Source organism: Pristis pectinata, chromosome 7, assembly GCF_009764475.1.
Source record: "Pristis pectinata isolate sPriPec2 chromosome 7, sPriPec2.1.pri, whole genome shotgun sequence".
NCBI lineage: Eukaryota > Metazoa > Chordata > Chondrichthyes > Rhinopristiformes > Pristidae > Pristis > Pristis pectinata.
The window spans coordinates 79,988,712-80,016,394 of record NC_067411.1 but is presented as its reverse complement, the minus strand read 5'-3'; the positions used below and the strand labels follow the sequence as shown (position 1 = coordinate 80,016,394).

General features: G+C 38.1%; 1 protein-coding gene across 1 annotated transcript in view; it reads left to right on the top strand.

The window, feature by feature from the left end:
• The first annotated feature begins 1,443 nt into the window (after positions 1 to 1,443).
• Positions 1,444 to 27,683, top strand: part of tmc1 (transmembrane channel-like 1) — a 63,072-nt gene continuing 36,832 nt past the window's right edge. Inside the window, exons 1-17 of the mRNA XM_052020646.1 lie at positions 1,444 to 1,565; positions 3,942 to 4,032; positions 5,683 to 5,764; positions 7,554 to 7,660; positions 8,952 to 9,050; positions 9,594 to 9,736; positions 12,790 to 12,934; positions 18,154 to 18,348; positions 18,670 to 18,849; positions 18,949 to 19,104; positions 19,747 to 19,875; positions 20,026 to 20,093; positions 21,016 to 21,255; positions 21,719 to 21,844; positions 22,599 to 22,677; positions 24,825 to 24,912; positions 26,507 to 26,743. Coding sequence (XP_051876606.1) covers positions 1,468 to 1,565; positions 3,942 to 4,032; positions 5,683 to 5,764; positions 7,554 to 7,660; positions 8,952 to 9,050; positions 9,594 to 9,736; positions 12,790 to 12,934; positions 18,154 to 18,348; positions 18,670 to 18,849; positions 18,949 to 19,104; positions 19,747 to 19,875; positions 20,026 to 20,093; positions 21,016 to 21,255; positions 21,719 to 21,844; positions 22,599 to 22,677; positions 24,825 to 24,912; positions 26,507 to 26,743 — 2,263 coding nt within the window. The 5' untranslated portion in view covers positions 1,444 to 1,467. The remainder of the gene's footprint in view (positions 1,566 to 3,941; positions 4,033 to 5,682; positions 5,765 to 7,553; positions 7,661 to 8,951; positions 9,051 to 9,593; positions 9,737 to 12,789; positions 12,935 to 18,153; positions 18,349 to 18,669; positions 18,850 to 18,948; positions 19,105 to 19,746; positions 19,876 to 20,025; positions 20,094 to 21,015; positions 21,256 to 21,718; positions 21,845 to 22,598; positions 22,678 to 24,824; positions 24,913 to 26,506; positions 26,744 to 27,683) is intronic.

The window sequence follows — 27,683 nt, the reverse complement described above, 5'->3', positions numbered from 1 at the left end:
TAAGTCAAGTAACTCTCATAGCAAAAACAGACCGGGCCAGGATAATAAACACAGCAGAAATGATCTGAAGTATATTTATTTTAATGTAAGGAATAAAATGAGTTTAGAGCTTAGATTAGTACATGGAACTACAACTATGACATTGTAGCCGTTACAGAAACTTAGTTGAGAGAAGGACAGCACAATGTTCCAGGGTACAGATGTTTCAGATGTGATAGTGAGGGATGTAGGTGAGTTGGGGGAGTTGCATTACTGAGTAGGGAGAATGTTATAGCTGTACTAAGAGAGGACATCATCTAGCAAGGCCATATAGTTAGAATTTAGGAATAAGAAAGGTATTGTAGTCATTATGATGGGGTTATCTTATAGGCCTCCCAATAGCCAGTGGGAGCTAGAGGAAAAGATATGCAGGGAAAGATGTAAAAACAACAGGGTGATTTTAACTTTGCCAATGTTGACTGGGACTCCTTTGTGCCAGGGGCTCAGATGGGACAGAATTTGTTAGATGCATTCAGGAGAGTTTCTTGAAACAATATGTAGATAATCCAACTAGGGATAGAGCAGTGCTATACCTTTTGTTGGGTAATGAGCCTGATCAGGTGATCAAAGTTTCAGTGGGGGAGCATTTTATGAACAGTGACCATAATTCTGTAAGTTCTAAGATAGTTGTGGCTAAGGATAAGACTGGTCCTTAGGTGAAAGTGCTAAATTGGGGAAAGGCTAATTAAACAGTATTAGACAGGAACTGGAGAAACTATAATGGGGGTGTCTGCTTGAGGGTAAATCCACAACTGACATGTGGGAATCTTTTAAAGGCCAGTTGATTAGATTTCATCCTCACAGGACCAGCATATTCCTGTGAGGATGGAACATAAGGATGAAAAAGTTTGGGAACCTTGGATGATAAGATATTGTAGTTTTAGTCAAAAAGAACAAAGGAAGCATATATAAGGTTTAGGAAGCTGAAATCAGACAAGGTCCTTGAGGAATATAAACGAAGCAAGAAAGAACTTAAACAAGAAATTAGGAGGGCTAAATGAGGCCATAAAATGTCCATGTCCTTGGCAAATAGGATTAAGGAGAATCTCAAGGCATTTTAAGGCTGTATTGGGAGCTCTGCCTATGTTGGAGCAATTGAAAACTTAAACACTTGTTTTGGGGATAATTGAATTTAAGATTTCAATTGGTATAAATACGATAGTCTAAAATTTTACAAATGCCAGATTTTTGAAGAACGGTTTACTGTTTTAAATTGAGTGATGGTGAATGACCTATGATGTGAGACAACAGCAATAATGAAAGGACTGAGATTAAGAAATAAGGCACGAACAGTAATATATCATTTGCCCTTTTCTAAGTTCTATTTGAAGATTGTTACCATCATAACAATTTGTTGTTAAATGTTTTGCTTTTGATTTTAGCTCTGAAGAAAAATCCGATGAAGATGAAATCATTACAGAAGAAGATATGGCTAAACTGAAGGATGAAGTGGAAGCAAAAAAGAAACTCATTGCAACTTTACGAAACAAACCCTCGCCCATGAAGCAGAAGTTACAACTACTGAAGTAAGTGCTTCTGTTTTATAAATTATTACAGTTTCAGGCCTTGGGTATCTTAAAATCCCAGGCCTCATTTAAATTCCAGGTAAAGATTGGCTGATCTTTGGCCACCTGCTAGCATAAAGGTGATTAACAGGGAATGTGTTTTCAAGATGGTCTTGTGAAAGTGATGGAGAAGGGAGTCTGGGGCTGGGGAGACCATCACCTCTTCTCCCTTCAGGACAACGTCAGATCTGATGTTGCCTAGAAGTACACTCACAGTGGCTTGAGCCAGATTAGTCCAAATTCTATCTGGGTCTTGTAGGGTTAATGGAATCCTGATTTGAGCAGATTTGTGATTAACATGCCTGCTTTAGAAGGATCCTCAATTGCTCACAAAACCAAACTAGATTAATATTGGAAACAGATGGAACTGATTGAGGTCTGAAAGGGTAAGCAACCTATTTATTTTAGCTAGACACTTGATCAGTTTGCATTGGACAAGTAAGGTTAAACTCAACCCTAATGTTTAACTTTTAATTGGCCATACATTCGTGTAGTTAAGTCGACAAACTGGAAAAAACTTCAACAAGTGTCAATGGGCACTTTGTTTCATTAGTTTTAATATCCATTGACATACACAACCACAATTTCTATCAAGTGGGTTGGAGAAGTCACAGACTATGATTTGATTACGTGTTTTAAAAAATCAGTAGAATGTTTCTTATTGAAGCAAAATGTGCACATAAAAATTAACCAGAAACTCTTATTGTTAAACTCACCATGTGGTGATTTAATAACTTATTCAGGGCTCCATTCACTGAGTTGGGTAGAATGTGAGATTACTTGCTGCATTAGAATGTCATAATCAATTTAAATAGGAGCTGAAAGTAAGATGGTTCTTCTCAGAATTAGCGTTCAATATGAAATCAGCTTTGCAGATTAATAGTTGTAGCTTCTATAGTCAGCTTTACACCTTTCCTTCTTCTCCAGAAGCTGCTAACTTATAGCTTGATCAGTTGATTGCCATCTCATTATCATTCTTAATGTGTAAGTTTAGATAGTGACCACTGCAAGTTACTGATTGCAGGGAGCATCATAGGATGATCATTGACCACTTAGCTTTAAGACGAAGGGATACTTCTTCATTCAGAAGGTTGTGACTCTTTGGAGTTCTCTATCTTCAATGGGCTGTGTTTATTCAGTCAATGAATAGACTTCTGGATTCTGCAGGAATGGAGGACATCGGGTAGAAAAGTAGACTTAGATAGAAAATTAGCCTTGATTGTATAGCATGGCAGTAAAGGCACTGGAAGTCATTTAGCTTCTATACCTATTCCTTATATTCTCAGAGTCGAATTAAAATAGTTTCCAGGTCAAATTTTGCCATTCTTTCCAGAACCACTGAGTATTTCTATCATTTTCTTTCTCTGCAACAGAAATTGTGAACTCACCAAGACAAGTACGCACTCATTTCTCAATGCTTAATAACATGTACTAGTAAGCTATTACAGAACCCAGCAAAAATAACCATCCAGATTAGTATTCTTCGTGGAAAAGACAAAACTATTCAGCCTATATACTTGCTTATACTAGCATATTAAGCTCTACCTTTGAAGGACCTTTAAAAGCTGATAAGAAGACAAAAGAAAATATAAATCTCGACATTTCTATATTAGACAGCTAAAGATAAATGGTTATTATCATTTCAGCCAAGCTGATTTTTCAATGTCTGAGGCCATTCAAAGACTATGAAATAGGCCACTTGTTGGTTTTACAAATTATGCAAGACCTTTGATATGTTTCACTTTGCCTGATATGGTTATGATATAAATGACAAGATATCTGGCTTTTGGCCTCAATATTTTGTTAATTTCAATCCCTTTGGGGGTTGGATATTCTGTCAGCAAGCACTTCAGAATTTTGCTAGTTCACATTTGAACCCCAAATTTGAGACCACAAACACCATAAATTCACAATTTCTACAACAAAGTGTTTGCCTATTGGATTTTAAGTGGTATAGTATCCCTTCCTCGTGAATAATATCAGAAAAGATTTTCTCCAGCGCATGTGCTTTATTTTGTTTACTTTCTTGCAAATTTATATTGTAATTAAATTCCAAAGATGACCACTTTAAACACGAATGGTTTAAGTGCATAGAATGTACCCAAGTTTGTCTTCATGCCATCTCAAAGACAAATTAGTAAAAGGCTGTGCAAGTGCAACATTCTTTAAAGAACTTCTGCAGATCAGGTCTGTTGAAAGATGTAATCTTCGATAGTGACGTCTAATGCGAATGAATGGTCCTGTTGAAATTGATCAAACTACATGATGAATCTAAATTTGTTGATCAGCTTTGCCATTTGTATTAACTTTATTGAGATATGTTTGCCCAATTTTCAGAGAAGCACAGGAATTTGTGGAGAAATTTGAAGGTGCACTTGGGAAAGGAAAAGGCAAAAGATTTTATGCCTATAAAGTAATGATGACCAAAGTAAGTGAACTAACACTGGGATATGGGATAGAGTTACGACTGTACTCTTTGATTGATTAATCTATTGTCTCTTTAAGGCCACTGAGTCTTTGCTGGTTAAAACTTGTTGAATTTCCTTGTCATGTAGAGTCTGTGCAGAATACCTTCTAATATATCATTGAGCATTTGGATCTAACATTTGCTGTGCCAATCATTTCCCCTTACCTGTTATCTTAAACATATAAAAAAATTCTTTATCAAAAGCCAGGAGTATTCATTGTCTATCTCTAGCTGTCCTTGAGAAGGTGATAGATCACCTTCTTCTGGAATGCTGTCATTCATGTGGTTAAGGTACACTCACAATGCTGTTGGGTATAAACTAGAGTGAAGGAATCAGAAAAGTCATGACCTACAAGGAGGCCATTTGGCCCATCATGCCTGTCCTTGGTTGACGAGTCCCATCCTCCAGCACTAGGTTTGTAGACTTGCAGATGAGCGCTCTTCAAGTACACACTCAAGTACTTGTCGATGTGATGAGGATGTTTGCCTCAACCAAATTCAAAGATAATGACTTCCAGACTCCTACCAATCTCTGGCTGAAAAGGTATTCTCTTTATCTCCGCACTAATCATTCTACCATATTTTCCCCTGAAGATGAATTTTATTCATAAAATTTGCAAATATAAAATGCAGTACATTCAAATGTCTCCATTCTCTGTGCAGAGGTTAAAAGATTCACATTATATCAGCGTAACATGATTTTTATTTCACGTGAGTTCCAGTTCCTCAGTGGGCAGTGACCCATGTTCCTAAATTGTGGGCCTTTCTCCATGGAGCTTTTGAAGCAGCTGTACCAAGTTTTAGTATGCTCCCTCTGCACAAGATCCCGTACTTTTGAAATGTGCCAGTTTGCAATATTCATTTGTGTGCAGGTCCCTGCACTGGAGGGCTGACAAATTTCAGTCAGACCACAGGGCATTTTTTCACCAAACTGATAACCTTGCAGGTGCAGTTGGTATTTATTCAATGTGCATCCTTGGGAACAACACGTAGAGCACAGAGTCCTCTCCGTCACACAACTGTATGGGATGAACCATGCCAAAGACCACTACGTCTCTTTCCAGATTTTCTTGGCAAACATGTTTTCCAGATGAAGATGACTAGTGGCCTCACCCCCAATACTGCCAGCAGCAGGACAACATATGGTGTTGAGATTCCAGCTGTGAATGAAAGGTCTGATAGGGAGGTCCCTTCCCATCACCAAGATCTTGGTGCTTGCAAGTAAGCAAGGTCTCAGTGTTTGTTTGGAAATTCTGTTGATGAAGCAGTCTGCTTGGGGAACCACCCAACAGAATTCACTGTCTCCTTTGCTCACAGGGCTTTTAGGATATTCCCTGCCTTCCATTAGTGATTGACTTGTGGTCAAATATGTTCTTCTGCACAAAGAAACCCTGCTCAGAGCAGCTGGGCTCAGCCTCAACCTCAGACTCAGACAATGTCCTAGGGAAGTTACATTTCTTATACTAGCTAACTCAGGAACGCAACTGTTCTGGAAACAGGGTATTGATCTGCTGTCTTACTTAGTGAGCAGTAGGTTGATGAGATGATTAAAGTATTTTTCTCAGGTGTCTGTGATGAGAAAATTACTATGTATCAAATATCAACTTTCAGAAATGGATGAAATTTCAGCGTGACTTTGAGAACTTCAAAACTGCTTGCATTCCATGGGAAATGAAAATAAAAGAGATTGAAAGTAAGTGGAGTAAATAGGGATAGTTAAGTCTCTTACAAAATACTCTTGCTTATTTTTTTCAGAGAATGAAATAGTTTGGCATGTTGCCTGATATTTGTAAGACTGCTAACATTTTGATATAAATGTATAGAAATTTATTCCATTCAGCAGCACTAAGTATGCTTTACGGAAGCAGCTGCTTGGAGCTGAATTTTGGAAGCAATGTCGAATGCAGAACTGCTACCACATTTATTGTGTTTAGTGCTGTGGATCAAGGATGAATTTGGAGGTTAAACATTTTAAAAATAAACTAAAACTCACTAATTCTTCTTTCTCTTTGAATGAACTATGTTCTTACTTTTCTTTTAAAGCAGAATTAAAACAAATATATTGTTGGAGTGCGAACTCATTGGCAAGTCTAGGATAGATTGCTCAGCATTACCTGCTTGGATTTCTTTGTAGAAGTCTGATACAGTAAGATCTGATTATTTCCCTGTCCTCTGAATTCAGTGTCCAACAACAGTTGGTGACAGGGTTGACACCTGTTGGGTTATGAAAATTGCTTTACTTACTTAGGCAACCGTATCCAACCCATCCTTTGTGCGTAATAGATCATACCAGATAATTTAATATAAAATACAGATTATAGAGATTTATGAACCTGCCAGCACTTTGGAGGGTGGTCACTGGAACTGCTAGCAAAACCAAATTAAAATCCAGTCCCATCTTCACTTGGCAAAGGAGGAAGCCAAAATGATTTTTCTACTGGGTAGAAGTAGGTCAACAGCTATCAGGAAGATGAAGAGGTCCTCAGGATAAGTTGAAAGCCTTCCTTTGGGTAAGAAAGAAGAGACAGCCTACCGACACTATCACACCCACCCTTCTCTCATTTTCCTCACGTTTCAAACAGTCAGTTGAACAGAATCTGGCTGATGAATCTCAGAAGGGCAAACATTCTGGTTTGGAAATTTGGGCAGTTATTACTTTTCACATTTATTCCATACCACACGTCTGTTTCTTGCTGGAAGTTAAAACAACCTTATAATTCTTGTGCTACCTATGAGTAGATAAAAATTAACTAAGATATTCTATTCCACCCCTGCACAGATTCAGGCTGATTTGGAATCTGAAGACATATAATATGTCCCACTATGGGATACTATTATCAATCAGCCCAGAAGGGGAGTAGGAACAGGATATTTTTTTACAATCTAATTACATCATAGGAGCTCAAAATGCTTGCTCTCTCTCTCATATAATCTGATCTATTTTTTTCAGGAAGTGTAGTGTACAGGAGTAGATGTTATAGGTCCAAATTTTTACTCAGCTCTGTCAGCAATTGAATGACAGGGTTGAGAACTGAAGGTCTAGCTGGATTGTGAACAAACATGAGTGATGCTGACTATTGCTGTGTGAGCACTTACTACCACAAAATTAAGCTGGACACACATTGTTCTCTGCAGTTGCGTGTTAGGGGAAGTATTAAGAAAATGCTTGAGCAGTAAGTGCAGAGTGGAAAGCCATGTTTCACCTATGCTATTCTGAAACTATATCCTAGGAGATAGTGGCTGAAGCTCAGGGAAGATTCTGACATTTTTCTTAATGGGGTGTATATGTGCCTTCTTGGTATTTCCCAAAACATCACTTCTAGTTTCAAATCAATGCTTCCCTACTTCACTGACTACTGAAGTACTGTGATACTACTAATCCAGGTACTTTTTGTCATTTCCATATTTTCCTTGTAAAGATATTGTGAAAAAAAATCGCTGTTTATAGCTTGTAATAACTTCATATTTTTTGGCTTTACCAGGTCACTTTGGGTCTTCTGTTGCCTCATATTTCATATTCTTGAGATGGATGTATGGGATCAATATGGTTCTTTTTGGACTAACGTTTGGTTTGGTCATGATCCCAGAGGTAAATTTAATTACTGGTTAAAGTTTCATTAAAAAAAACTTCTAATTAAATGCTTACTGAATTTCTTCAACAAAATGAATAGGATTTCCCAAGACAAGGTATGTTTCTTGTTATCTAGCTATTTGATCAATGTGTTGCTTTTTATTACCAGGCAGGTTCTCAAATAAGTAGCTCGGAAAGCTAGAGAATCCCCAACAGTGACTATATTGCTTCCTCCATAGCTGAAGGAAAATTCATGCAAAAGGACTGTAGATCATTGAAGAGAATATGAAGCTGACAAAAACAGTTATTACCTTTTAGCTGTTTTGAAGAGATGGTTTATATGAATTGTTGCACTCTTTGAAAATGACATTGAGGATGGAATTCTAGGAAATTGTGCCATGATAGTGAACAAATGACAACATACTGTTACCTAGCAAAAACTTTCAAGAACATTAATGAACCACTTTTGAAACAGACAAGACCTACTCTGCAAGTCTGTTTTGTCCAATTACTGCTGGCAGCCATCATAGTTTTGTTGTTGGGTTCAGCTGAGAGTTTGACTGGCCCATTTTTGTAAGGCCCTGAAGTCAAACTTGCTTGACTAATTGGGCCAAGACTATACTGTTCACATTGCTGAACCCATGCTTGGTTAAAATCAGGGCTGATTTGTTTACAATTTGCTGATATGACACTCAGAAGAATTTACAGGATATCAGTTTCTGCTGCTGTTTATGTACTCATGGTAATGGGCTCTATTGGAAAACTGTCTGGGTCACATTCCTGCTCAGTTAATTTGGACTGGATTGGATTAGCCCGGAGACTAGAGTATCATGCACAAGATGCAGTGTTAAACCTTTCTCCAGTTTGCCCTTTGAAGTAAAGGCAAACCAGCTCATCAAAGGCCAGGGGTAAGAATCTTATCCATCCCTTTTGAAGGATTGTAATAAGATCAGAGAAAACCCCATTAATATAACCTAGTGTTTTGCCAGACCTCTGCATAAATTACAGCTGCTAATTGGGATAATATCAAAGGAAATTATTAGTGTTTGAACTTATTACCGAGGACTCAAATCAGAAAAGCTTCAAATCCAAATATTATCCATGAGTAACAAGCCGAGAGCCCACATTAAGTTCATCTGTGATGTTAGTTATTTTGATTTAGCATTGCTGTGTACCAAAGAGATTTTAATCTCATTTTTCAATTCAGATATTTTTAACCTTATCAGTTTTTGGGATCGGAATGTTTATATGGAATTGGTATTCCTCACTTTCTAAAGAATAGTTTCAATATTTCATCTTTTGGTTTTAGGCTCTGATGGGAAAACCCTATGGTAGCATGCCTAGAAAAACGGTTCCAAAGAGTGAGCAAGACTCAGCCATGAACTTTGCCACTTTGTGGGATTTTGGGGTAAGTTTGTTTTTTTTTAAGAACAATCCCTGTAAATAAGATATTTTGTGCCAGAATATATATTTAATTTTCATTCCATCATAATATAGATGCAGATGGCACAGTGGCACTGCTGCCTCACTGCTCCAGTGATATGGATTTGATCCTGACCTCTGGTGCTGTCTGCATTGAGTTTGCACATTTCTCCTGTACCCAAGTAGTTTTCTCTGGGTGCTCCGGTTTCCTCCCACATCTGGGGGTTGTGCAGGTTGATAGGTTAATCTGTCACTGCAAGCTGCCACTAAGCCTAGTGAGGGGATGAGTGGTAGAATCTGGTAATGTGGGTGGAGTTGATGATAGTTTGTGAGAGAATAGGTGGCAGGGAAATAAGCGTGGGAATAGGATTGGTGAAGTTGCTCTGAGTATTGGCATAGACTCAATGGGCCCAATGGCCTCCTTCTATGTTGGAGGGAAATATGAATGTACTAAATTTTAGAGTGTTTAATTTGTTAACTGTTTTGTTGTGAAGAATACAATTTTCAAAATTCTTTATTCTTTTGTCAGGGCTATGCACAATATTCTGTCCTTTTCTATGGTTATTATAATCATCAGCGGTCAATTGGATGGCTGAAGTTCAGGCTTCCTTTGAGTTACTTCCTGGTGGGTATTGGCACAATAGGATACAGCTTCATGGTGGTGATTAGAACGTAAGTTCCATCTTTCTGAATAGAATCTTTTCTTGGAAAAGGGGTCTAAACAAGCCACCTTAGTATCCTGTACAGCAAGATCAAACTTCATGTTTTTTGAATAATTTTATTATTGAACTGAAATTTACATAACATAATTGCATCAAAATGGTTTTCAAATGAACCATAAGAGCGACCAAATAATTTATGATGTGAGCTTAGCTGATGTTATGAGTGAAAATAGTATTTGCTGTATATTGGGATAAATGCAATACTGTCTGTACAATATATCATCTATATATATCTCGACTGAGTCACACAGCATCTAAATATTACAGTTGTATCTAGTATTAGAAGCAAGTGGCAAATCAGCCAAAGGGTGTCAAGTTGAATTCACCATGAATTAATGGAAAACAGGATAATGAAATAGGAAAACAAGAAATAATATGGGCCAGTTTTTTTCTTCACTGACGGCTTTATCTGTGATGATATTGCAGTTTTTGATTGGTATTTAATAGGCTAGGGTCAGACCAGGCCACACAAAGCTGACGATTAAAATTGATACTATCATGCCATCTATTTTTGAAATTATGTTAAGAAAATTAGTAGATCTATTAACTGTGACAAAACTAACCCCATTACCAGCAGTTCCTCTCCCGGTTACAAAGGCACAAAGAGATTGGATCAACTCACATCTCAGCCACCTTCCAATATGGATTATAATCCAATCAAATCTCGGTGCTAAATTGGTCACTCTAAATGGTCTGAGTAATGCCCCCGAGTAGTTGGTACTCATTCAGCAGCATTTTAATTAAATCTGACAGCAACACATTTCAACCTGTCACATCCACGTTGATACTGATTTCATACATTGCAGTGCATACATTTCATTAAACTCTGGTTCTGTATCTTCTCATCAAATTTTTCATTAGCCAGAGAAAAAAAGCAAGGATAAAGCAAAAGGTCAGTATAGAGTTGCAACAATGAAGGTATGTGTTTCACTAATGCATACAAAAAAATAACAACAGGTTACAGTCCTGATTACAGCATGAATGAATCACATGAATAATCTTGACATTTGCATTTGGTTGTCATGTTAGAATATTTTAACTTATGTTTTTCAATTCACTGAGTGTACAAAAACAAAAAAAACTGAATACATGGACATATTAACACCGTATTTATTGCACAATGTTCATTTGGAGGACTTTGATCTAATGGACACCACTGGATGAAAATAAATGCAGAAAATCTGAATATAGGTCACCATGGGCTTATTTTTCAGGCCAAACCAGTGAGAACTGTGTAGACCATAAAATTATCCTGTTGAGTTATTCCTGATTTCATTTGTGCATCTATCCTTTTTTTTATTTACAAAAATATAACTAAATAACTAACCAGGGTTGAATCTCATACTGTGTTTCTCCTAGCAATTAGGGATCAGTTTACTGAATCAGGCCAGAAAGGTTGATCAGGCTATTGCAGCAGAATTGAATAGTGGAGGTCAGCCTGTTTAGCAACGTTGTTTGATTCTACTTTTCTACTTTCTGAGGCTTTTTAAGGATCAATATTCATAACAAAGTGGAAATTTGGATAGGGGATCTGAAAGTCTGCTTAGCTAGATTAAATAAAATGCCATGATAAAGGGAAGAACTGAGTTGTGTAGGTGGATGATGGAGAGAATATCTGCAGTGTCAGGTGTCATTCTGTGGGACGCCATTCTGTGCCACTACATTCAGTCAAGACAAGCAGGCCTAATCAGTTCTTATCTTAATCATAGCTTGTTCTTTTCATGATGACTCGAACAAGTGAATTGCAACTTTTTATTGACCTTTTACTCTTGTTTGTTAACAGGTTTTTGGTCTTCTTATCTGCAAAGAACAGGATAATTTATATGTTAGTACTTCCTAGTGATAGTACACCACTTTTTTTCTCATCTTAATTTGCTAAATATTTCCACAGTAACAGAAAGTTAGGAAGTGCTTTCTCATTATGGAAAATGTCCATGCAAATAGGGCACCAACACTGCTGGAGTGCCTTCACTTATCATCTTCTGCTTCTTAGTCCATATCATAGACAGATACAGTCCATGCAATGTGTTATTTTGCTTTTTTTGTAAGGAAGGAATGAGAAGACTTGTGATTCAGAGTTACGGCAGGGCGAATGGATGGCATTTGTTGAGCATGACAGTAAAGCAAAGCATAAGGAAAAGGTTGAGAGTCATAGTGGCTGGACAGACAGGGACTGAAAAAGTAGATTACGAGGGATAGGTGCAAGTTACCTCGGTGTGAGAAGTGATATGCTGAGATTTACATGAGAAAGAACAGTGGCAGGATTGGGATAACATGCACGTTAACACGATGGTACATGTAACGTTGTTCTCAGCTTTCCACTCTGTTTTGGACATTGAACCACTTCCTACATTGTGTTCATAAGCACGGCAGCACATTCCTGCTGCTGGCTACTTGTGCCATCGTTACCTACACTTCCTTGCTTTCCCCAGCTGGTTTCTTCCTCACACTGAACAGCTGAGAACAATACGTTCCTTTGCATCCTTTCAGGCCCCAGCACCACGTGCCGGAAGCTGCTGAAGAAGTTGGGTGCAGTATTAGAACTTCTGCTATCCATGTCAATGCTTCTTTCTCACTTCTTCCTTCAACTGCTTCAACTGTTTGGAATACCCCTTTAAATGGTGGAGTTGACATTGCATCATGAGAGTCATCATTGCACACCTGGATGTAAATTGGGCAGGAAATATGGAACTGCATGTTGGTGCAGAGGCTGTGTAAAAAAAAACGCTGCTGAAAGACAAGATTCATACACACTCGGGTTTTTCACGCCTTCCTTTCGCCGCTCCCAAACTGCCAACCAATAATTTCAATCCCAACATATTTCATTATTAATATCCAGGCCAGTTATCAAGTTGGCTCATTTCAAAAGTAGGCAGCCATCAGTATCAGATAGTCAAGAAAAAAAATACATAATACAGTAGAAACTGTTTTACCTTTTTGTGAATGGGAAAGCCTCAAACTGTGCTTGCTTGACCTGTTTCTTTAAATGTAATATCTCCACAGAATGGCAAGCAATGCGAATGAGCAGGGTGGTGGAGATGATACAAGCTTTAACTTTAGTTGGAAGATGTTTACAAGCTGGGACTACTTGATTGGCAATGCCGAAACTGCAGATAATAAATTTGCTTCCATCACTACCAGCTTTAAGGTACTGGATTATTTTGCTGTTGTCATCTGTACCTTTAAAAAAGTTTAATTCTCAGTACTTAGCATTTTACTTCAGACTTTAAGTGATTTATTTGGTTCATACATTTTGGTAATGGCCCACACTGTAAGTGTGTCTATAGCTTGTGTAGATTGTTTATCATATAAATAAATAATATAAATACATGCTTGGAAGAAGAAAAGGCTATTTTGACTAGCACGTCCATGTAGTTTGCTCTACTCATTCTATTCAATTGCCTGAAGAAAAGAATAGGCCAGAGGAAAAGCAACTACAAAATTCTGTAGCTTTGCCAAACTGCTTCCCACCATCAAAGACTAATGGATAAAACTCAGTATATATTCATCACTTTAATCAATTACATCTCTTAAAGATCATGTAATTTATAGAGGCAAACCGTACTCTAAAGACTGAATCATATTACCTTTCATATTGCTGTCTTCCAATTGCAACATGCTCAGTTCTAAACAACAACTATTTAAGTGTCCTGATTTAAACAATTGTCATTCTTCTCTCAATGCTGTTCAGTGAATTAGTGTCCTAGGTTCCATTCACACTGGGGTGAGAGAAGGTGGAAATCTTCTGATGTCAGTTTTTAAGTGTAAGATTAGGGCTGTAGTTTACAATAAAACAAATGTGCCACAACAATGCAATGAAGTTAAAATGAACACAGTTGAAAGTCCTTCAGATGCATCCTGTAACTAAATGGCAGATAGCACATTGATGTGGAAAATTCTTACAGATCATAAAGTTGTCCCCTTTTTCCTCCTTTGTCCTCTGCTATTGGCTAAAAATATTTCTAATCTTATTTTCATGTTATTGATCCCGTAGGAAGTATCTTGAGAAAATAACTTACAATGGTCATACCATTACCAATTACCAATTACCAATTTCATTTCGTGCATGACTAGAGATTCTTTGTAATGCTTTCTATGATATTTATTTATTTAAGATATTTATTTATTTATTAGTCACATGTACATCGAAACCCACAGTGAAATGTGTCTTTTGTGTTACTGAGAATGTACTGGTGGTAGTATGATAACAGCAAATTATGAGACAGGCTGCATATCCTGTATCTGATTAATGTGGAAGCATTTGTGGAAGAATGTAAAAGTATTTGACCAGTAAATTGAAATTAATACAGATCATGTGGTCTTCTAAAAGAATAAAGTGTTGCTAAAGAGAGAGTAACCCTTACACGGAGAGTGGTGGGTACGTGGAATGTACTGCTGGCAGAGGTTGTGGAGACAGATACATTAGGGACATTTAAGACACTTAGATAGACACACAAGTGATAGAAAAATAGGGGGTTATGTGGGATGGAAGGGTTCGATAGATCTTAGAGCACAATAAGATGTCGGCACAACATTGTGGGCTGAAGGGCCTGTACTGTGCTGTAGTGTTCTATGTTCTAAAGGATATGATAAGGCAATGGGACAGCATGGTAGTGCAGCAATTAGTGCTGCTGCTTCATGGATTCTAGGGACCCGAATTTGACCCTGATTTCTGATGATGTGGAGTTTGCACCTTCTGCCCATGACTGTATGCATTTCCACAAATGCTCCAGTTTCCTCCCAGGTTCCAAAACTATGCTAGTAGGTTAATTAGCTCCTGTGAATTACCCCTTCGTGTAGGTAAATGGCAAAAAAGAATCAAAGAAGAGCTTATGGGCATGTGAAAGAAAGTAAGTTACAGGGTTACAGGGAAATAAGAAGAGAGGGAATGGGACTTATGTGATTGCTGGAATGGACTTGATGGGGGGCAGGCATGGCAGTGTAGCAGTTAGCGTAACTCTATTCCAGCACCAGTGACCCGGGTTCAATTCCGGCCACTGTCTGTAAGCAGTTTGTACATTCTCCCTGTGTCTGTGTGGGTTTCCTCTGGGCACTCCGGTTTCTTCCCACATTCCAAAGACGTACGGGTTAGGAAGTTGTGGGCATGCTATGTTGGCGCCGGAAGCATGGTGACACTTGCGGGCTGCACCCAGACATACTATGCAAAGATGCATTTCACTGTGTGTTTTGATGTACATGTGACTAATAAAGATCTCTTAATATTCTTAAAATAGCCTCTTGCTGTGTTAAACTGAGTAAATAAGATAGAGGGGAACTATTTCCTCTGATATGAGTGCTCAGAGAAAGGGCACTTTCTATGTCCCTTATGACTTCATAAGGGACATAGCCTTAAAATTAGGTCATTCAGAGATAATGTCAGGAATCATCTATTCATACAAACCATTATGAAAATGTGGGATTCTCGACAGAAAGCTGAGGCTGCATCAAATGACATTCAAATTAAAACAAGTTCCTTAATGTCCTTGAAGTTTACAGTCAAAGGTGCGTGGATAGAATTAAGGTACAGATCAAACAGTTTCTAATTGACTATTGAACATGTTCAAAATCTCTTCCTGTATTCCTACCACATTTTTCATCTTAGATTTTCAGATTAGTATCTGTTAATAGCAGTCAATACATTTATTGGTTTATTACAGCAAAAGCAACCTTTAGTTGATAGTTTGTTTAATCAGGCTAGCTTGAAGAAGTCTCTGCCTAACTACCAATGCATCACTTGCAACACCAGAGGATTCAACACACTCGACCACTACTATACTAACATCAAGAAAACCTCCCATTCCATCCCTCGCCCACACTTTGGTAAGTCCGACCACCTGCCTGTGCTTGTTCTGCCTGCGTACAGACAGAGACTGAAGAGTGCGGCACCTGTGAAGAGGACTATGAAGAGTTGGACGCCAGAGGTGGAGGATCGAATCCGGGATTGCTTTGAGTCAGTGGACTGGACCATGTTCAATGATTCATCAGCGGACCTAAATGAATATGTAGCAGTCATCACTGACTTCATAACGACATGTGTGGATGAGTGTGAACCCACAAGAACATTCCGAGTCTTCCCCAACCAGAAACCCTGGATGAACCAGGAGGTTCGTAATCTACTGAGGGCTAGATCTGTGGCATTTGGGGCTGGTGACCTAGAGTCATATAAGAAGTCCAGGTACGACCTCTGGAAGGCCATCGTGAGCGCAAAGAGGCAACTTTGGACTAAACTGGAATCACAGATGGACACTCAACAGCTGTGGCAGGGCTCACACAATATAACTTCCTACAAGACAAGATCGGGGAGCATAAGTGGCGACGACCCATCACTCCTGGATGAGCTCAATGCCTTTTATGCACGCTTTGATGGGGAGAACTATGACACACCCATACGAGCCCCCACATCTCCGGTTGACCCTGTAATCTCAGTCTCTGAGGCTGATGTTCGGGCATCCCTCGAGAAGGTGAACCCACAAAATGTGCCTGGTGCAGACGGCGTACCTGGCCGAGTACTAAAGATCTGTGCAGACCAACTGGCTGGTGTATTTGCAGACATACTCAACCTCTCGCTTCTGCGGTCTGAGGTTCCCACCTGCTTTAAAAAGACATCTATTGTATCAGTGCCCAAGAAGAGCATGTGACCTGCCTCAATGACTACCGTCTAGTAGCACTTATATCAACCATAATGAAGTGCTTCGAGAGGATGGTTATGACACAAATCAACTCCTGCCTCAGAGATGACTGGATTCACTCCAATTTGCCTACCACCACAACAGGTCAACAGCAGACCCAATTTCTCTTGCTCTTCACTCTGCTCTGGACCATCTGGACAACAGGAACTCATACACCAGGCTGCTGTTCATCGACTACAGCTCGTTCAACACAATCATCCCATCCAAACTCATCATCAAGCTTCAAGGCTTGAGCCTTTGTACCTCCCTCTGCAACTGGACACTTGACTTCCTCATGGGCAGACTTCAGTCAGTGAGGATTGGTATCAACATCTCCTCCTCGCTGATCACCAACACAGGTACACCTCAAGGCTGCGTGCTTAGCCCCCGCTCTACTCTCTATGATTGTGTTGCTAAGCACTGCTCCATTGTCATTGTCAAATTCACCAAAGACTCTTCTGTTGTTGGATGAATCACAGGTGGCGATGAGTCAGCCTACCAGAGTGAGATAGGACACCTGGTTGAGTGGTGTTGCAACTAGAACCTCTCTCTCAATGTCAGCAAAACTAAAGAGCTGGTTGTTGACCAGGAAGGGGAAGGAGGGTGAACCTGCACCAGTCTACATTAGGGGATCGGCGGTGAAGAGTGTCAGCAGCTTTAAATTTCTGGGCATTAACATATCGGATGACCTGTCCTGAGCCCAGCACATAGATGCAATCGTAAGGAAAGCGCGCCAGCGTCTTTACTTTCTTAGAAGGTTAAGGAGGTTCGGCTTGTCACCGAACACTCTAACAAACTTTTAACACAGCATCATGGTTTGGTAAAACAATTTGAATGCGCAGGAATGTAAGAAGCTGCAGAGGGTAGTGGACTCTGCCCAATACATCATGGGCACATCCCTCCTCACCATCAGTAGTATCTACTGGAGGTGCTGCCTCAGGAAGGCAACATCCATCATCAAAGATCCCCACCATTTGACCCATGCCTTGTTCTCGCAGCTACCTTTGGGTAGGAGGTACAGAAGCCTGAAGTCCCACACTACCAGGTTCAAGAACAGCTACTTCCTTTCAACCATTCGGTTCTTGAACCAACTGGCAAAACCCTAATCACTACAGTTTAGCACACTATGACCACTTTGATCACTTTGCACTAAAATGGACTTTGTTGTTTTTTTGTTCTAATTGTGTTCTTTCTTGTAAAATTTGTGTATAATTTATGTTTATCTTGTGAATGCTGCTTATGTGACACTATGTGCCTGTGATGATACGCAAGTAAGTTTTTCATTGCACCTGTGCACACATGTACATATAATGATAAACTTGACTTTGACTTTAGTAATATATAGAATAAAATTTCTTGTATGTGTTATTCATTTTACTATTGATATATTAAAAACTGTAATAAAAAATTGATTAAATAATCTTTCAATCTCTCTTCTTTGAGGTGATGCTTGACCCATGCAGGATCCCCAAGCTGCATCCACATACAGGGTTACCTATTGATAAGGCACAGATCTTTCAAAAAACTATGGAAAGTGCCCAATAATGTTGACATTCTGTAGCATACTGATAGATTATTGAACCTAAATATTTACCTAAAGTAACCTATTTATCCAAGATTTGCATGCCTTCGTTTTCATCTTGTGGATAGGTACTCTTGGACATTCACATCTGACTTTAAAATATTACCTTGAACACAGGAATCCATTCTTGAAGAACAAGAGAATCGAAAAGAAGGAAACATCCATTTAACAAGGTTTTTACGGGTTCTTGCCAATTTCTTGGTGCTCCTCACTCTGGCTGGAAGTGGTTACCTGATTTTCTTTGTCGTCAGAAGGTCTCAGAAGTTTGCACAGGAAGGACTGGAAGACTATGGATGGTGGGAAAGAAATGAAGTTAGTGCACTACCCAATTTTCACAAAAGTTGAAACTCTTCAACATATGCAATAAGTTACAGAATTAACTATTAGGATCTCTCTGCATTTAGTCTAAATTTTCAGATGATTCTTGTTTTTGGAGACATTACCCTATTAAGTTTAATTGAACTTGCTAAAGCTACAATCAGATGAGATTATTTTGAGGATCTTATAATTATGGCCTCAGATAACTTCCATCAAAATTATTGAAAAATCATACTGTTGCTTCTCAGCATTATTCATTTGATTACATTTTATGTGATGTTATTACAATTTGTGCTAATATGTGGTTTATATTAGGTAAATATGGTCATGTCACTGCTGGGTATGTTCTGTCCAATGTTATTTGACATCATCAGTCCCTTAGAAAACTACCACCCACGAATTGCACTCCAATGGCAACTGGGCCGCATTTTTGCTTTGTTTCTTGGTAATCTCTACACATTTATTATTGCTTTATTGGATGAAATTAATCTCAAGGTAAGAATAATGCATAGCTATTGATTGTGTCTTCACATTCAAAATTATATTTTAAACTGAAGGAGTTTATATTTCTTCACATTGCTTCTTTAATTTCAGCTTGAAGAAGAGAAGATTATTAAATACAATATCACTATCTGGGAACAGAATCTTTACAATGGAACATGGTTGGAGAACTCAACAGCACGCCCTTCATTAGATGTAGATCCTGCAATTGTACCCAGAGGACCTTGTTGGGAGACGATGGTGGGACAGGTATCTCTCTTGTTAAAATAATTGTCGCTTACATTAATCATTGCAACATCAAAAACTCTGTAATTTGAACCCAGGTTCCCAAGATCTCCAGAACTAAGTTAATACATTGGAGTGGATTTTAATTTTTCAGATGGCTGATTAGTGGAATGTACCAACAGCTTGTGCAGTAACAAAAAGAAGATTAAGCCATTTTTTAAATAAAGAATCGAATTGTTCATTTGAAACAAGCGCATCAGGGCAGCTACCAGAATACAGCCTATTGTAAGAAATTTCAGCGGGATGAGTGTAGGCAGGGATGATTAGGGTTATTAGCTTAATGTAGGAACAGCCCCAACTATTTTAAACTTACTTTTTCCAGCCCTCATTGAAGACATTGCCATCAAGTCCATGAATTTCATAAGGAACAGAAAAATTCTTGAGGGTTAACCTTGTATTTCTTGTTTTAGAACTGTCTTCAGTGAAATAAGTACAATTTTTGCCAATAGATATTTTAATTTTTTCACTTGAAATAATAATTCTGTTTGATGTTATTCAGGGAAAGACAAGTCTTATGTTATGAAATAAACTACTGTAGCTCAGATGGATATTTTATTGAGTCTGAGAAATGTAACAATGTCATTGTGTAATTCTACTTTCTCACAGGAGTTTGTGCGACTCACCGTTTCGGATACTTTGACTACAGTAATAACTATACTGATCGGGGATTTTCTTCGTGCTGTATTTGTCAGATTTGTTAACTATTGCTGGTGCTGGGATCTCGAGTATGGATTTGTAAGAGCTAATTTATATTTTGTACATAGACATAGCACGCACACACACACACACACACCTGTAACAAAAGTACAATACAATATGAACAATTATAAATAATGATAATTGTTTGGCAGAAATGATTGAAAAAAAGCTATTATTTTTGTTTAGCCCTCCTATGGAGAATTTGATATTAGTGGGAACGTTTTGGGTTTGATCTTCAATCAAGGCATGATATGGTGGGTGGAGCATAAAGTTAGTAAGTTACTTTCTGAGATATCTATTTTGAACTTGTGCCTCACATAGTCTTCAAGAAACTGAAGACATGAAAGTCTATTATCATACCTTGTGTACCTCAGCTTCAAGATCCTTGCACAAGGAGAGATGGAAGGTTCATTAAGCTGAGAGAGCAATGTATCAAGATAATCTTCTGTCACTCCTCCTATTTGATATTTTCATCACTGATGGGCCCCTTGGGGATCTATACAGTAACATTCAAACCTTGAGATGTTATCAAAGATCCCAATCAATCTGGACTTTTTTTGAATGCAGATGATATTACAACAATTAATAGTTGAATAAAATACTTACCTGAGGTTCCAGCAATCTTCTGTTGAATTTACAATAGCCAAAAGGATGAAGCAGTGAAGAAATTACTGACATTATTTTCAGTTGTACATCCTGGAGAGGAAAATTCTATTAGAGTATACTTACTGCTTTTAAATTCATCCTGTTATAATTGACTGGCTGTTATAGACATGCTAATGTTTAAGACTGGCTTAATTAATAAATTAATCCTTAACTTGTAATTTAAATAGAAGTACCAAAGGGGAATTTATGAAATGGGGATATTTCCCACAGGGAATGCAGAGAAAGAAAAACAATGTACCTCATAGTTATCCCATGGAAAAATGTATTTCAAGGCAAATGTAACGTAACAGATTTGGTCCAATGAATTTATTACTACATTTTACTACTGTAATAATTTCTTTGGAATTAACACTCTGCTTAAAAATTCTTCTTGATTTATTCTAATACACCATGAACGTGTGTTAGAATAAAAAGCTGGATTATCTTTGTTAGGTACAATTTTTATTTGTGAAACATAAATTTGTAATATAGGAACATAAAGCAACAATTCCTTTTCCTCTTTTTCCTTAGGATGGGTGCCTTTTATGCTCCATGTCTTCCAGCTATCAATGTCTTACGTCTCCTCGCTTCCATGTACCTACAATGTTGGGCTGTCATGTGTACCAATGTTCCACATGAGCGAGTGTTTAAGGCATCAAGATCCAATAACTTCTATATGGCTATGCTGCTGATTATCCTGTTCCTGTCAACACTGCCTGCAGTTTACACAATTGTTTCAATACCACCATCTTTTGATTGTGGACCATTTAGGTGAATAACTTTTCTTCAAAACTTACTATTTTTCTGATTACTTTCTCACGTTGACCACATATAAGCATTATCCAGCAAGAGTCACTAGATAGTGAACTGGGGAAGAACACTGGAAATTTCCCAATCAGTATTTTTCAAGTTGTGGCATCCCTCCTGCTGCCATGATTGAGATTGGCTAATTCAGAATAAAACCAGAGATCTTCTGGTCTAAATTACATTCCTGCCTAGAACTTCTGCAGTGGTTTTCCGATGAGAGATCAGTTGATTGTGTAAATAGTTAACGGTTGCAGTGTTTCTTCAGTGACTCTGTTGAATTCCAGCATGAGTCTGGCAATGAAAAGCAATGAAAACATTAAAAAAAAGCCATCAAAGAAATTTCTGACACTTTCAATTTTTGGTTTTAAGCAAGCACTTAACAAGTTAAAACAAAGGTAATTCATCAGTTTTAATATCTCCTTTACAGTGGGAAAAGTAGAATGTTCGATGTTATTCAAGAAACATTGGATAATGACTTTCCAGCCTGGTTTGCAAAAGTTTTCAGTGCTGCAAGTAACCCCGGTTTGGTTCTTTCTTTTATTTTAATTATGGTGTAAGTGCTTCAATTTAAACTTTCATTTTCAGTTTCTGTGTTTTTTTAAGAATTGGTGCCTCATCTTATTTTATTATATGTATCTTCAGTTAAGTATAAATACTTCAAAATACAGAAACAAATCCTCCTAATAGCATAGCTGTTAGGACAGTGGGTTGTTGAGCCACACAAAGCTGAAAAGACCAGATTTGATCTGAATCATTTTTCCAAGATATTCTGTGTCACTAATCCAAAACCTCTGTTACGTTTACATTTTAGAGTAAGGATAATATTAGTCTTTCCTGTAAAGCACTCTGCAGTTTAATAGTCTGACGATATTGCAAGGACTCATAATACACTGACTTGAAGAAGATGATAGAGATCTAACCAACAACCAAAGCCCAGCAAATCATTGATAAGGGAAAGGATGACAGTGACCGGCTGTGTTTGGGGCAGGAAGAGAGTGAAAATTAGCAAAAGAATTCTTAATATCTTAAGAATAGAATCATTTAATCCTAACCAAATACATTTGGGAATAATTATATAAAAATGAAAACAACATTGCTTTTGAACCAAATTTAAATTTTTTACATCTGTGAAAAAAAATGTACAATTGGACTGTATCAATTGTAGTGTATAATAAAATCCGATGGGGTTAATTGAATGCCTGAGCTTCTTCTATGCATTTTTGACACATGTAGCTTAATGTTCTTCTGAACTGCAAACTCTTGCTGTCAGATTGGAGAATTTAACTGTAATTTTTGCTATTTTATAGTTTGGCTATATATTATCTTCAGACAACTTCTAAATCATACAAGGCTGCAAATCTGGAATTAAAAAGGAAACTACAAAATGTAGGTACTTGCTTTAACAAAGTAACATAGTGCATGTTTTTATCCAAACCTTTGGAAATCTAAATTTGATCACTAACTATGATCAGCACTTCTGTGCACACATAGAATGCAATTAAAAAGTACTATCAATTTTATGCTTATGTACAGAGGTTTCTGGCATGGGACAGTGATGTTAATTGATGTGTAATGCATGTTTGGCAGTGCTGCCTCAACAGTTAAGCATGTATATGCTTTTTAAAAACCATCTGGGTCTTGACTACAAGAACAGACCTTAAAGGAAGGAAGAAAGCCTATTCAAGTGCAAGTCAAAGGGCCTGTCCTTATTTAGCCCACTCTTGGGGAATCCTTCAGGGAAAATAACCAATACTCTTAAATGATAGACGTGATATTCATTGGTGGGAAGTGGGGCAAACAGTCCAATCTTTGCTCTGAGTGCTCCTCCATGACAACATGATGCACAGAGTTCATCTGGATGCATTTTTCTGCCTAGTCCCCGATGAACCAGTTTAATCAAAAGTTGAACCAATTCCATATCACACTTTGAAATAGCAGTTATCACGAGATCCACCAGTTTAAGAGCTCTGCCTCGCCAATAGGTTGCACTTCTAAATTTGTGAATATCACGTGACTTTGGACATTATGTGCCAGTACCGCATGGAATTGCACAGCAAACCCTTTATTCGCCATATGTAGCACTCACATCTTGCACAAAGAAATCAGTCTTAACTGATGCAGGACCATGAGGCAGAACCATATGGTGCATGTCTTCAAGCACATAGGAATTTCTGGGAAAATATAATTTATATGAGTATTGCTGATACCTATCTGTTATAAATAAAAATAAACATACACTAAATAATATATTCCATTTGTCCATTGTGACTAACATTTATCCTCAGAATGTCTGGGCAGGAATAGACCAAGACCAGACATTTTTGTTTAGTTTCTTTCATAAGTTTCACTTCAATTACTACTGGAAGCATTGTAGCATTTCTTCCTTTGACAAAAAATATTCAGATGCTGTCTCATTTAATTAGCTAGAGCAGGACAATGTGGTTAGGAACTGTGCACTGTGAATTAAAACAACGTACATGGCTAAGAGCCAACCAAGCCAGCAGAAGGAGGTAATTTTCTGAAATAGGTTTGTTATGACAGAACAGGGTGAGCTGACCTGACAGTGTCAGGCCCTGAATTTTAGGGGATTATAGTATTACCCTTTGTAAATTCAGTAAGAATCCAATGAAACCTAATGGGAAAAGGGAAACCTAATGGGAAAATGGCATCAGGTTGTTTCTATGGCTGGGAAACTATTATAGTGAGACTTTGATTAAAAAAAAGCTGACCTGCTGAGGGTTTCCAGCATTTTCTATCCTGATCTTCATTCCCTGCTCTCTACTTCTTTAGTAGACACTTTGGTACAAAATTTTTAAGCTGTATTGTTTTACAGACAGCAAATGAAAACACTGAAAAAGAATTACAATCAAAACTCACTTATTTCATAAAATTTCAAATTGTGGGGATGATGCTTTTCCTGGCTAAGGTGTCCAGAACGAAGGGTCACTGTGTTAAAATAAGGGGTAAGCCATTTAGGACAGGGTGGTGATTCACTGAAATTATCTATCCAAGAGAGCTGTGGAGGCTCAGTCACTATTCTTGCTGCTATTTCTTACGCGCTTATTTTCTAATAATAACTTTGCAATTTTTTGTTTTCATCTGTACTACCTGAACAATATTGCCTATTAATATGTCATTGGCAAACTTGGATAAGTGGTGAAATATCCCTCATCTAAGTCACAATCCCAACATAAATCCCTGTGCAAAGCTGTTCGCCAGATTTTGCCACTTAGAGTATTTGCATATTATCCTCATTGCCTGTCATCAAGCAAACTCCAGACCAAGTCAGTTTCATAGAAACTATCATTATCTCTTTCATTGCTTTTGTTTAACCACCTTTCTTAACCAGCAGAGTGAAATGCTGTTTTCCAGCCAAAGCAATGGTTCCAGAGCACTTGACCCCACTGAAATCAAATTTTGGAAGCATTCAGCCACTTCCAAATTGTGGGTTTAGAATGAACAACTAAAGGTGAATATCTTCATCACTATCATTTGAAAAGAGAACTAATTTGTTTTTGTGGAATTATTAATAGCAAAGTGACGAAAACAAAAAGAGGAGTAAAAAGAATGCTGAAGCTGCAGCAAATCAAATGGAAGAACTGCAAAATTCCTTGAAAAAAGGTATGGCAAATTCATCAAGGTCAACAGTAAAAGACTTTTTCCATAGTTCTCTATTCTGTGATTTGGAAAGGCATTTTCTTTGTTCCTTTGTTTATGTACAGAAGAAAGTAGAATTTTGATCACCTATGTCATAAAATGATAGGCTGCAAGATCTGGCTCTGTAACACAAATCTTTTGGGAAGTATGAGTGCAAAAGCATTTCCAATTTGGCATTAGAATTGTGTATGCACATTTTTAACTGGTGTTGTTCTAGATATCATATTGATGGGGGCATTAGCACCTGCGCAACTAATATCTACTGGAAGTATGCAGACTAGGAAGATTACTGTATGATGTCAATCAGTTTTTCAGTTCTTATAAACAAGGTACGAGGAAGCTGCAGTATTACCTAAGTCGCAGATGATGCCAAATTTGACAGTGTAGTGAATAATAATGAGGATATTATAAGGCTTCAGGGTGCAATAGATGGGATGAGGAAGATATGAAGCACTGCAAATGCCATTCAATGTTTTGGTGGCACAGTGGTGCAGCTAGTTGAGCTGCTACCTCATGACTCTAGTGATGTGGGTTCAACCCTGACCTCTGGTGGTACTGTCTGCGTGGAGATTGCATGCTCTTCCTGTGACTTCATGGTTTCTTCCTGATGTTCCAGTTTCCTCCCACATCCCAAATATGTGCGAGTTGGTAGGTTAATTGGTCACTGTAAATTGCCACTATTGGTAGAATCTAGGGCTGCTGATAGGAATATGGGAAGAGTAAAATGGGTTAGGTTAGGATTAGTGTAAAAATTGGTGTTTCATTGTTGGCACCCACTTGGTGGGCTGAGGGCCTGTTTTTGTGCTGTATCTCTTTATGACTATATGACTCAATGAGAAGTGTGAAGTGAAGCACTTTGGCTGAACCGGCACAGAAAGACACACATGGCACCACTTTGATAAATGAAAATGAACAGGCAGATGTTGGTGGAAGATGAAAGGCTGACCAGAGTATCATTATGGTATTGTAATAGCCAAATGCACCAATTATCAAAGCATGGATTAGGGTAGCAGCAGATGAGATGAGGGGTGAAGCCAGGTGAGGGATCAGAAGCTCAATTTGGGATCAGATACAATGCCAAGGATGGGGGCAGTCTACTTCTACTTTGGACGGTGGCTAGGGAGAGCAATGGAACTGATGGTTAGAAAATGAGGAATTAAAACAGCAAATTTGATTTTTTTAAGTATTTAGTTGGAAATTTCAGGTCATCCATCACTAGGGCTTGCAAAAGGAGTATGACAAATAAGAGACATAAAAGGGGTTGAATGAGGTGTTGATAACATTGAGCTGCAAGTTGTCAGTGAAAAATGAAATCTATCGTGTTTTCAAATGATGTGGTCAAGGGGCTGCCATATGGAATTAGGAGGGATAGATATCCACAGGGAATATTTACTTTGGTAAGTTGGGGGTAGAGGGGAACATGGAGAAGAGGAGCCATTGCAGGTGATTCTCAATTGGAATAGTTTAACAATACATTTCTTTTCAACTCTGAAGCAAATGAACACAATTGATGAGTACTTATGAGTAAAGAAAATCTATCATCCTGTTTTCCATGCAGACAGCAAAAGTGCAACAGTCGTTGAGGTGGACAAGAAACCAAATGGCGTTAATTCTTCTAACCAGCCTTCACCTCACAATGCCTGTCCACCCAGTGAAAGGGGGATGAGGCTTGTTTCTCCCCCACGGGTAGCTATCACTCGACCACCAAGGCCAAGAAACCCTGGCCAACTGCCAGGCCAACTTCGGTATCCTGGTCCACATCAATATTATGGAGCTCGCCCACGGATCCCCAGAGGTGGAGTTACTTATAGATGATTGGGATGAAGTGACTAATGAATGGGTTTACTGTGGTTTAAATTAATGAATATATCTTAAAAGTTTACAACAGATTTTAATTACTTTTTGTGAATAAAGAACATAATTCAAGTACAAAGTGATAAATTGCATGTATCAGATCACTGCTAAAATAAAATCTTATTTAGAATACAAATTGTTTGTTTTGTATCTTAGAAGCATTGCTGATAGAACATGGCATAATCCAATATATTTTCTTCTTATTTGATGCCTATCAGACTGTATTTTGAATATAAACTTGAAAAAGACACTTTATTGTATAGCTATGAAAATGTTGCAGACTCTGAACCAGCTGAATTTCTTGTACAGAGGAGTAACATAGAATAATTGTCCACGCAATTACCTGTGCAATAATGGCACAGAACTTCCTGCTATAGGTGAGCCACCTGTGCTTGTTGCTGACCTATGTGGTAAAGCTGCAATCACCTTTAGTGGAACTCCAGAGTCAACTTGCTGCAATGTTCTGGCCTGATTCTTATCAGTAAGATCTTGTGTAGTGGCAGGGCCTTGCACATGAATGGCATCACAAGCACTGGGGAAAATAAGCTCCACCAAAGAGCTGAACAGCTTTAATGTCTCTGGCACTCAGAAACTTTAAAAAATTGCTAAATACAAAAATACTCAGAATATTAAAATATTGAACAATAAAACTAAAACACATAAGAATGTATTAAGAACAATTAACGAAACTCAGCTAATTCAAAAAAATGTAAATAAAGCATATCTTGGTCACTTACAGCCATTGTTCCCCTATTCAGAAGAATGTTGCACCATTACTGTGCTAGATCAAAGCTGGTGCCTCTACAAGGTGTACATTCTCTGGTAAAGTTATTGTGGAACAGCCACAGATTGAGGAATCCAATGTTGAAGTGCATTTGGGG